Below are 12,946 nucleotides of genomic sequence, written 5' to 3' on the forward strand. Positions count from 1 at the left end.
CTTGATCTTATTATAATATTCAACTATTTTTTATGATGGTTTAATAGAGCATTTCACAAGGGTAGGCAATTAATAATTCCACGTTGAAAATTAAATAAATAAAGATTTATTTCTGTACAAAAATACATAAAATACAATTACTAAACATGTACAAAAGCTTAATATATGTACACAAAACGTTAGAAAATGCGGAATTGTAACTCAACAAGCGATAATTACAATATTAACATAATTATTACGTAACAAGAGCATTCTGAGTTAAGGAACACATGTACATAGGCCTACATTACAACTATATTACATAGTAAGAAACCCCTTACATCTATTTTGGTCTGATAAAGTATAATTAGTCTAAATGTTAATCCTGGCTGAAATGATTTTAAATTCTATTAGATCAGGTACGAAAAATAAATACATACAATATATATTTTGAAACATTAACCCAAACATTAGACTTATTGAAGGTTTTTAACAGATCAACCTAAGCTAACCATGGGTGTAATTAAATCTGTTTGATTTGGAACTAATCCAAATTTTCTAATTTTTAATCAATTTTATATTTCCCATGAGATGACATTTTACAGACAGACGCTTCCAAAGTTTATGGTGAAGATTTAATAGGTCACATTGATATCAATGTACTCAATCTACACTATCTTACCAGCCAATTTTTGTTTAGGTAGCCTAACGACCATCTGTTTCATATGTTTTGTTAGATAGAATTCTGTAAGAAGTTTGAACTATTTACTGTATTCTTTACTGGAAATCCATCATGCTCCCACCCACAAAGTGCACGGCAGGATGCCTAACAGAACAATTTAGTGGGGTTTTTCTCTCTTAAGACAAAAGCTGAGAAATTGCACTTAGTTATAAAAGGACCTTTGCGCTACTTCCAGAGTGACAAGATATTCTGGACTGATAAAGATGGGGGTAGTGACCACCGCCTGTCAAGATCCACAAAGAAGGATTTTGGGCATTAATCTCAAGTCATATCTCCCTGGAAGAAAAGGAGACTAGCTCTGTACCAGCCTATAGGGTTGGTACCCTAACATTAAAGCAAGCAGATGTAAATAGTGTAATTATAATGTTACAATAAAGTTGGATAATCCGAACAATCTGAATCGGATGTTCGAAATTACCGAGGATCTGTATTTGAAATGTATTCCTGTATATTAACGTATTTAATAGTACGAGTTTCTTAATATTAAAATCCAAACAAAATAGTAAGAACTTACTTATTTAAGTCAAAAGGTGACACCTTTTTGATTTTAGATCATAAGGGCCCTTTATGCTGCAGAGTGAAACATGCTAGAGATGTTTGTTTCAGTTACACAGGGACCACCTGCCTGCGATGTATAGTGACTGAACCGAGAAACCTACCTTCTCCATTTGAATGAATACCCCATATTTCAACCCCAAAGAATTCAGGAGAATAATTTTAACAGCCAAAAATCACACAAAATGGCACTTTAAATAATTTAAATGTAAAGTTAAGCCATATTTCAATTTAAAGGCCTCGCCTCACTAATCATTTTGAAAAAAGTTTTAATTTATTTCGCAGACTGGGTGGTCCTAGGTGTGAAAGTTGTATGGTTTTAGATTTTTTTAAATGTTACTAGCTGTTTCCCGCGGCTTCGCACGCGTCTCTTAAGCTTTGCCCGTATATTTCTTTGCCTTCAAATAGTGTTTGGATATTTTAATATACGTAACTACTGTGTTGTAATTGCAGTTTATAATGTGCAGGCGCTTTGATAACTTTTATATCTTGCAGTACAGCCTGGTGGTTAGTTACATCAATGGGCATTGCGTATAAACCTTCTACATAGAAAAATACAAATTTTCATAGTGATCGGTCCAATAGTTTCTGAGTCTATAAAGGACAAACACACAAACATTCATTTTTATATATTATGATTGCAGAAACAGTTTAAACAAAATTTGTCGTTTCTCTTAAGCTTACTCTATGCTTTAAAACTATAAGTGTAAAGAAATTTATATATAAATATATTTTTTGTCGCATTATATATGTTTACAAAGAACAGCTGATTAAAAATTTGAAAAGACTCTTTCACTTAATAACATATGTTTGCTGCAATGCATTTCTTACGGGTATTTCTGTAACCAGTGGGGCGGAATCCTGAATCGGGAAAGGGATAAAAAGTATCCTATAACCTTCTACAGATCAAGACGAACAAATTAAAAAAAAAATTAGGTGAATCCGTCCAGCCGTTTGTGAGTGATGCTGTTACACACAAACAGTTTCATTTTTATATATATAGATCTTGTTAAAAATTTAGCAAATCCAAATTTTTAACTAAGGTTACCAAGAAGTATTCTTTGTACAAATATTTTACAAAAAGGTCATTGGTCAGGGTGTATATAAAATGTTGTATAACACAGCTGCTGTGCAATAATCCTAGTTAGTCTGTATAAATTCGTCCTCCAATTAAGTAGTAGAAATGTTTTATGTAAAAATATTGAAATCATACCTTCTGAAACATGCTTAAACTAAAAAAAGAAATAAAAACTGGCACTCTAACTTTATACTTAATGTATTTAGAGTCTCCTTAGATGTATAGGTTGAACTGAAATAATGTTAACAGCAGCAAAACACTTGTTTCACCACAGTTTACCATAATCTTGATTTGAAGAGTTTAAAATCAATTAAACTATCAAACGTTAACTTTACTGCTGGTCTATAATGAGTAATAAGTATTCTCAAAGTGCACTAGGTCATCTGTTGCAGTCAACATGTTAACTGAATTACATACCAAATTAAGTAGTGTTCAAATATTTTTGTACAACAGAAAATCATAATTATTAACATTATATCACCAGATCACTCTCACACCTTTGAAGGTGGAGCTAGATTAGGTGACCAATTAAAAAAAAATATATAATCAATACCTTACTTAACTGAAGTATATATTTACATTGCAATTAACTCTCAAAATACCCGAGGTATTGTGCTACTTGTTGACCAATGAAAAAAACTTGTGTAATTAATATCTTGATAATCATAAACAAATTTGAGAATTGTATATACAACACGGGGAGTAAGATAAAGATTAAGAGTTGTTATGATTAATTATTTAGTGCTCGGATACTTATATTATATAGTGTGATATCCGCTACATAAAATAACTAGGCTTATCTAAACACAATAATAATCTATCATTAGGAAATGTTTATAAATTTAATGTAATTTTCAATACGTCTAACTCATAATGTCTGAACTTAAAACACATGAGGATGAACAGGTTACTCAGAATTACATGAAAGAGTGAGACAGAAATGTATCCTATGAAATATAACATAAACTTCACTGCTGAACCAAATCCAAAGTTTATACACAAATAAACCTGTAACATGCCAGTAACAAGTCAGATTATCTGTTTGTTAAAATATAGACTCTATTAAACTTTCCAATTTATTGGGTTTGTTGAAAAAGCAAGTTATTACTTGATATGCTATATTGCAGCAAATTAATGTATTTATTTTAACAGTAAAACTTCTCAAACATAATGAATATGATATTTTTAGGCTTACTAATAATGTAGAAAGTACAATTCAGTAATAAAACATTAAGCTTAGATTGCTGTACAACAATATAGTCCTATTCTACATTTAACCAAAATTATTGGAACATTATTTTGGATCATCTGAGATCATTCCTTATAATTGGGAGTTGATTGACTGTACTTTACAATAAACAAGCCGAATATATGGTTCAAAACAATAACTTAAACTAATACTAAATTATTGCTAAACAAAATTTCCACTATGATATGTAGATAACTATATAACCTTACCCAAAAGTATATTTAAAATTATTAAATAAATAAGTATATTAAAATTTAAAAACAACATAAACAGTTCATTAAACAACAATAAAATATACACAGATAACAATATGTCTATAATAAGTACAAAATAAATTATGTTAAAATATTATTTGTTCAGCATGCATAAAAAACTAGGAAATTGAGTAGAAAAATATTCTTGAATTAAAACAATTTAATTGGTGCCATACTTATTTTTATATTGCACTGCATTAGAACTATGGCACAACATATAAGTTCTTTATCTGTATTCAAAGTCATACCTGCAACCAAGTATAAGGATAAATTAAAATAACTGTGTTTGGACATCAATAAAAGTTGAAATGTAAATGGAATGGTCCAATGGTAAGCAGAGTACAGGAGAGTGACCACTAATGCAAAATAAAATAGAATTTATTTATTACTAGTTCCCATTCGAATGATGACATTTTAACTTCTTACAAATGTTAATTGATAACAGATTGCAAGCTGCAGAAATGAGATTTTTAAGAGGGATAGAGAAGACTACAAGAAGAGATAGAATAAGGAACGAAATAACCAGAGAAAGATTGAAGGTAGTTTCACTGCAAGAGACAATGGAAGGAAGAAGAATACAGTGGATGGGGCATGTGAAGAGGATGGGAGATAATAGAATGCCTAGAATAGCACTGGAGAAGGAGGAAGGAGGAAGAAGACCAAGAGGAAGACCGAGAGGAAGATGGGAGGACCAAGTGTGGAAAGACATAGAGAGAAGGGGACTACCGAAAATACAGGTGGATGAAGAGGAGACCTGGAAGGATAGACTAAAGTGGAGGAGGCTGTGTACGACGACCCGTGAGAACGGAAACGTCTGACGATGATGATGATGACAAATGTTAATAATTCACACAGCTTGAATGGGCCACATAGTCTAAGAACTGAGAGCCAAATCAGCCCTGTATGAGCACAAAACCTGCTTTTTAAATTGATACAGAATTTCTAACAAAAAAAATCACCACCTATGCAAATTTTGGTGGAGGTTGAGATGACCGGGTATTGAAACAATAAAAGTATAAAATAATCTTTTTCACTCAGATTATGCTTTTTCTAGGTTGATACATGAACAACCACCAGACTCTTAAATAATTGTTAAATCAGTGTCAGCCAACTATATACAGATGGAATACAGTATTTGGCCATTTCTAGCCTCTTTATCTAGCAGTCTGACAATGATACTAACATTATTTGTCTGTCTGATAATCAGTTTTAAGTATGTCAAGATGAGAAAAATATGATTTGGGACAAAAAATTATCATTTTAAACATATAAAGTCCATAACCAGTTTGATTATCTTCCCATTTCAACCTCCACCAAAACTAGTGCAAACTATTGTGGCTGACGATTAACTTCTTTCTTAGGGACAATTTCTCTGTTGATTCTAAGATGAACCAGGCCAGGCCATTTGCTTATACAGTGCAAATTGGCTGTCGGATCCAGGACTAGCACAAGTGGTGGTAACAACAGTGGTCCATTAGAGAACTATTAAAGTTATATCTGATTGCTAGCTGAGCAGAAAACATCTGAAGGTTAATGCACAGATCCTCGGAAGTGCAAAAGATAAAACTAGAAATTTGGTATAAATAGCACAATGTCAAGTAAAAATGTGATCTCTTCTGATTGGTTACGATTTATATATTGTAAAAAAAACAATGTAATTAAAAATTTAAATAACGTGACCTTGAGAGTACATGATGATTTAATTGAAATAAGGAATTATGTTTATAAACTTAAAAACTAAATTTGTGATTCTTCTTTGTTTTCCAAAAAATACTGCACACATTGATTTACTGTGAAGATTTATCTCAAGTCCTAAATTTACTAGCAGTAGACTTTAAATCACTAAATTACATACAATTCTGTGCAAAACTTAAAGATATTTTAATTGAAAAATGTTAATATTTTCTAGGAAAATATTTAAATGAAAATTTTTACTATAACTTAGCTAGTTATTCTAGTTTTGGCTGATATTAGTTTTAATTAGAGTATTAGTATTTTATATTTTGACAATGCACCAGTTTGTTTTCACTGTTTGTAAACCTGTCAAACGTTTGTACAATAAAGATTTTATATCTTCATCCACATATTTAAATAGACTAATGGATTAGAACTTGTTTTTGAAGCATGAGAAGTGACAACCTTTCACGAGGAACTACCACTGTATCGTTCAACTCATAGTGACACAAGTTGGGTGTTGTGGCATATTTAGCATTTTAAAGGAGCTATCTGAGCATCCAAAGCACCTAAAAATTCGAATTGGCTCATACCCATCTTTTGGTTCAGTACATTAGTTTCTAATATGACCAAAATTTAAAGTGCAGTTGTTTATAATTTAATTTAATATAAAAAATATTAAAATAAACAAGTTTAATTACAGTGTTTTTTTAGAAAAGTCTTTTAGCAAACACATGAGTATTGAGCAAACATTTTAAAAAGTTAGTTTTCTAAAAAATTGACATAGGGATCAAAAAATTATACTATACATGTAAAATTGAGCAAACTTGGGCTAGCACTTCAGCTTACAGATGAGCACAGAAAACAGAAATCACAATTTTGGAGGAGGAGTATAGCTCCTTTTCAATTCCACAGAACTCTCGACTTGTTTTAACACAACTTAAAAAAAAACTTTGTACAAGAAATAATATATAACCATTTATTATGTATACCAAGATTTAAATAAGTATTGATTGTACTAATAAAAATTATATGAATCAGTCTTAAATAACTTTTGTTACGTATTTTAAATAGTAAATAAATGAAAATGTAAAATTAAAACATGGTAATTGGCAAGACTTAGTTTTAACACAAGAACTGGAAAATTTTCCTGAAGGACAAAAACTTTAACTTATACCGTTGATTTCTAAATCACAGATATTATAATTTTGGTTAATACAAAACATTTGTTTTTCCTCAAAATAATATTGATTCCAACAAATTTAAAATATGAAATTGATTAAAAAAATATGATATCAGTTCTTGTTTTTCTGAAATGTTTAAAAGGAAACAATCTCCCGAAGAAGGAAAAGATAATAGGTAAGTTTGGATAAAAATTAAAACTAAAGCATGTAAAACACAATAAGTCCAATATTAGCTAGCTTATGAAGTGCAATCAATTTACAATCTGCACTAACAATTAATTGCAACGAAAAATAATAGCGTAGAAGGATGACACACACTAATTGATTTTTTACCCATTTATCTATGGTACTAAGTAGTAAAATCACTTGCTCTGATGTTAACAAAATTTAAAACATCATTTCCTCCTTAAATCTAATAATTTCGTTGTTTTAACAATACTGCCTCAATGTGCTATGTATATAATGTCAAGAGGTATTTATCTTTACTGAGTTTTTTTTGAGTCCCCACTGACAGGATGGTGGTGATAATTGTCATCCTTGTCATCCTGACATGAGGATATCTCCACAACACAAGAACGCGGGAACCAGCCACGAGCTTTGCTTCCATCGGAAACTGACGTCCTCTCTCCAAACAGCCAGTACCTACATCAAGATTGAATCACATTACTATCATATTTTTCAATGGATTAATTATTAATGAAGAAGAAGTTTATTTTTAACATGTTAAAGTCAAGATGTACACTGGTAGTAAACACAGTAACGCTACAGAGTCAAAGCCAAAGTAACTTATTTTAAGCAATGAAATCTACCAAACCATATTCAGGAGTAGCTTGTAGCTAGAGTACAACCAACTACCTGTTGTTATGATTGTGCAAGGCAAAATTAGGCAACTTTCGTTTCAAATTCTAAAAAAATAAATTATAAGGAAACATGAAGTATCAAAAAGATGTCACACACCAATGTGGAGTCACAGTATGGTTTTTAGAAGTTCATCTTCCTATTCTCACCTTCGTGACCTGAATTCTTTTGTACGGTTTCAAGAATTGTTAGTGATTTTGTTTTTATTAAGTGCATGTTTTAGAGATACCATGCATAGAGTTTGAAATACAACTTCTTCATTGTGATTCCTGACTCAGTGTGTCACAACTCTCTAGTATGATTTGTTAATTCAAATGTAGATTGTGTTAGGTTAGTTATGCATCTGAGAAAGAGATCAGATTATAGATATCGAAACTTAGTGTTACTAATTCCTTGTACCACTGAATGGTGGCAAATGTCCGGAAAAATTCTGTTTCCTTCACAATCCTTCTATTGTCAAATATAAACTTGCAACATAATATACTTTTGTTAATAAAAGTTCTTTTCAGATTATTTTATTCCAACTGATGCTTTTCTCCAACTGTGTTGTAATTTTGTCGGAGCTTCAAGCAAGAGTATAGGTGACTAAATGTAGCTAAGTAAAGGACAGGAAGAAACAATATGTGTTATTAACAAGGTTTAATAATGGGTCAAAGTTTTACTTGACACGGACACTAACCGTCGCCACCGTGTGACCAGAATGGAGTCTTGTGGCTGTAAAGATATCCTGGCCTCATCTGTGAAGGGTATGTGAAACAAAGTGCGCCAGCCATGCATCACCGGAAACCACCGCCCACTGTATCTGTGCACTGCACTGTACGCTCGTGTTCTTTGCCTCTTTTCTCCCTTTTGTTCCTTCTGCTCAATCTGTAAACAATGACATTGGATGCTGTGAATAAAATAATGTTACTTTTATGAATTTACAGTCCCCAAGTTTAAAAATATTATTAATTTGAGATCAATAAACAAATGCTTGACTCATGAAGCAAATGCTTGATGTTTTGAGAAAGATCTGGAAAAAGTATTGTGCAATTGCTTGATTTCGTATACCTTGTTCCTTTATATTTGAGTAATTGCTTAAATATTGTCTGGTTTTTATTATTCTGTCTGCGCTAATGTATATTTTTTTTAATTGCATGTATCTACTCACTCATATACATATACTTTACATTTGTTAAAATGTATATTATGTATATGAAGTTTGAATTATGCATATGTTTACATGTTATAAGAATTTTAGGGAAGAAGAAAGGATGCTTTTAACATTGTACATAATTTATTAAAAAATATTTTCTCATGCGTAACCTTTCCCAAAGTGATTCACTTGAAGTCTGAAGAATGACCTAATTTGGCTTTATAAAGAGCGTTTCGTAAAGATATTTCAAATCAATTGTGATAGAATAGATACTGTAAACCTAGAATAATAAATGAAGTGGTTTCTCCATAAAATCAATCCTTGACAATCACTTTTAATGGCTTTATAAAAAGCATTTCATAAAGATATTTCAAATTAGTTGTGATCAATCCTTGACAATCACTTTGAATTTTACCTAATAGTTCTAACAATGTCTTGTAGACTGTGTGAGCTTCATTACTAGTCTATGAATATTTTAAATAACAGTCATTCTTTATACATAACAAAGCTATGATGGGAAATGTTAAATCAATGTTGAGTTTAGCTCCAGTTCATTTTCCTCTTAGTTGAGAAAACTAGGAATTTCCACCTTGCTTAGAGAACATGTCTAAAGCATTGTAATGAACGCAATTGTGCACCTGATGAGACAATGAGAATACCTCTTCAATTTTGTATTCTGGGTTTACCTGATATCAAACCGATGTAAAGAGTTAATTTTAAACGTCTTTGCCGCTAACTTTTTTGGATCTCTTCAGACGAATATGACTCCAGATTGCAAGAGTCAAGTCTGTGACAGCATCTGCAGATTTCAGTTGCTGCACTAAGAGGAAAGTAAACTGGAGCTATACTCAATATTTACATCAATTAAACGCTTCCCACTCTAGCTACGTTATGTGCAGAAAACTTGTTGTTCCACCGTGCTTAGCGATCGTGTTTAAAACATTGTAGTGCACTCAAATTTTGCACCTGATGAGACAATGAGAATTTCTTTTCCCCTAGATTAAACTATATTTTAAGTCCAGTAAGTCATTAATCTTTATTGACATATTCTTTATACACATATTAATTATTGATACAATTATGTAGAAATTGTTGTGGCGCTTTATTGAAATGGTTAGCTATCTTCTTAGAGTCATCTACAATTTCTCCTTGAATTTGAAGTGAGCATTTGCTGTTATCTTCTTTTTTTAACTGTGTTCACTATATTTTACAGGCTTTCTGTTTGTTTTACCGCAGAGGCTGGGATATTCCGCTTAATTTTAGACCTCTTAATTTAAGGTTATAGATTTTTTCTTGTTAGCCATGATGATTTTGTAGTGTGGGAGTCTGGAGATGTAATACTGTATCGTTGATACGCACACACGCACACTTTGTGAAGTGTAGAACAAAAACAACAAGAGAAATTTGTTCAGAAGAGGAAAAAATATTTTCTGCCATGCAGAAGTCATTTTCACAATGAAATAAATGAGTAAAGTGTATGGATGCTTACTCCCGGCAATCAAATACAACTTGGGAATTCTATCTCATAACAGTTCACTGTTACACCAAAATAGCTAGTTAAAATATATAATTATAAATATATAAAACCCTGTCACATAATTATTGCTGCATAATTCAAAAATATCATGTAGTAAAATGGGACAGAAAACAAAATTACATGCAATTAGTTTATGGGTGACTGGTAATTAAATATGTTAAGGTGGTTGATTTGATGCATTCCCCCCACCCCCCCCCCCCCCCACCCCCCCCCCCCCCCACCCCCCCCCCCCCCCACCCCCCCCCCCCCCCACCCCCCCCCCCCCCCACCCCCCCCCCCCAGTTGAATTATCAGAGATATGTAACAAGTCTGGGAAACTTTTTGACTCTGCCTTGTACATTCTAAACCATCAGAGTCAGCGTGGTTCAGACTCCATGTAAAACAGTATGACATTCTGGTTGGTAATAATTATTGAAATAAGAAACATGCAGTAACACTTGCTAAGAGACAGCAGATCTTCTTAGCTAGTAACAATATTACATCTCACATTCCCTTTATTAATATTTTTAGCTTACAGTACAAAACAAGGACCTGAAGTTGCTGATTCTCAACAGTCAAGAGATCAAACAGGTTGCTTCATGATCAATGACCATTCAACGAGTTTGAATACAAGAAAACAGCTGTCTAAAACTAGAAATTAGCAATGGTACTTTATTGATCATATATATGTTTAAATCATATATTTTTTCTTTTTAGGAAACGAGACAACCCTAGTTTGCGACATTGGTTCTACTAGCTGTGTATTCAATGCAGAAGGTATATTTGAAAGGGTTATTCCAATATTATATAATTGCTACTGAACGAAACTAATAAAGCACAGTTTTTACAATTGTTAGTTGTAAAGCTAATTTTTTAAAAATATTAACTAAAAACTAATAATTTTATATTCATGCACTTTTTTGCTTGAAAATTGCTATCTGAGTATGACATAGTTTTTTATTGTTGCAAGCGTATGAATTATAATGAATTAATGTTAATGCTTTTATTGCTTTTCAAACTATCTGAACTAACTTAAATGTTATGCTAATTTTTAACCCATTGGCCTTGTATCACGGAATGGTTCCGTGACAGCTAGTCTGGGCTCAAAATTTATATCACGGAACCGTTCCGTGACAAATACAGCGCCATCTAAATAATTTTTTTTAAAACTCATTTTTTCAACCAATTGTTAGTATAAAAAAACTGCAATACTACAGTTAATTGAAATTTAAATGAATAATAAGTTACTATAAGAATGTTAGTGTACTACAAGAGAAAAAAATCAATATTCTTGGAATTTTCAGTATTTAGAAGAAACATTTATTCTGACAAACTATGCATATATATATGCATATAATTGCAATATATATGCAATATAATCCATATATTGGTTATTCGGTATATATATATACCTAGCAGTACTAGAATATATATATATATACTCCTATATTCTAGTACTGCTAGGTAGAGAAATACATTTCAAATAAAATAAAAGCAACAATGGGGTATTTTATTTTATATTATTTGAGTAAAAAGTTTTTTTAATTTAAAATATTCCAAAACTTTTTTAGTTTGTACAGCATTATTATTTTTAAATTATGACCAAATATATCGCTATCTATTTATTATTAAAGCCCATTTCATGTTAATCCAATAAGATATAAAATATAACCAAAATAACTTGAAAAATAAATTTTTTATAAACATATAACAAAACTCTTACATTTTTAGCATTTTTAATAGGATAACTCCAGCTGAGCTGATGGTAAAAATATGTATAAGCTAATGGGTTAAAGGCTTATTTTAAAAACTAAAACAATTCCAAATTATCCCTAAAGTTTGAACAAGTGTAAAACCTACTTTCAGTAATAGTGTATTATTTCGTCAATACAATAATACTTTTAAGCCAGTTCCCATTGGAACAATTCTAAACATCTTCATGGCTATTTTAAAAAACTGGAAAGATTAGCTCACACTGCAATAATATAAGTTCCTGCTAGTGATGAGCAGAACTGTCGACAGGGATATTAGGAACGGCCTGGTTGTCAGCTACGCTTATTTCCCCTACAACTCTGAGGCAATCCCTCCAACTAGCTTGTTGAGACGTCTGATCGAGAGCGTCCACAGCACAGAGCTGTCATTATTAAATTTTATCTTGTCATGTAATCTCTCTTAGTTAATGTCAGGACCTACCTTTGCTAATAGGATTAAATAAAAGGTCATCAGTATTACCTTTTGGTTATTCGGCATTATTAATAGATCTGATAGAAAATCTCTGACGAACCTTCTCTATCAGATCATAGATATATTCAGTTCCATATAGGATCTTTTAATCATATGGTCCAATTCAGGCGTCTGAGCAGCACTGAAATATACAAAACCTGTGCAAAAGTCATTATTTAAATAAAAATCTAAATCCAGTGAGTCCATAAGCGAGAGTTCATAAGAACATCAAGAGTTATTGTTTTATATTTCAATTACAGTACATGTGAAAAGGTACATGATTTTACAAACTAAAAACTACATTATTGTTAAAATATCTGAACAAAAAGTAAAAGTATAAAAAATAAACTAACATATCAATGTTTTCTACTTTGGGAAGTCTTTATTATGTTTCCTTATATTGGTTTCCTCCTAATTTTATTCATTATGCACTCCTCTATTAAGTCTTTAACTTATATTTGATCACAGTTCAAAAGTTCAGCCCCAACTAGTTTATTTT

At 31.5% G+C, this 12,946-nt stretch overlaps 1 protein-coding gene across 1 annotated transcript; it reads right to left on the reverse strand.

The window, feature by feature from the left end:
- Positions 1 to 6,925: 6,925 nt before the first annotated feature.
- Positions 6,926 to 12,474, reverse strand: LOC124358437 (palmitoyltransferase ZDHHC6-like). Its single transcript, XM_046810734.1, has 3 exons — positions 12,457 to 12,474; positions 8,253 to 8,440; positions 6,926 to 7,357 (listed from the first exon to the last, which is right to left on the reverse strand). Exons 1-3 carry the CDS (start codon positions 12,472 to 12,474, stop codon positions 7,198 to 7,200), a joined length of 366 nt encoding a protein of 121 aa, XP_046666690.1. The 3' UTR covers positions 6,926 to 7,197.
- Between the last annotated feature and the right edge of the window lie 472 nt (positions 12,475 to 12,946).

The sequence above is a fragment of the Homalodisca vitripennis genome, chromosome 3 (genome assembly GCF_021130785.1).
Source record: "Homalodisca vitripennis isolate AUS2020 chromosome 3, UT_GWSS_2.1, whole genome shotgun sequence".
Lineage (NCBI taxonomy): Eukaryota > Metazoa > Arthropoda > Insecta > Hemiptera > Cicadellidae > Homalodisca > Homalodisca vitripennis.

Coding starts and splice junctions, on each gene's coding strand:
- LOC124358437 (XM_046810734.1), bottom strand. Junction 7,358..8,252: donor CTGGTCACACGGTGGCGACG/GTTAGTGTCCGT, acceptor ATCTTGATGTAG/GTACTGGCTGTTTGGAGAGA.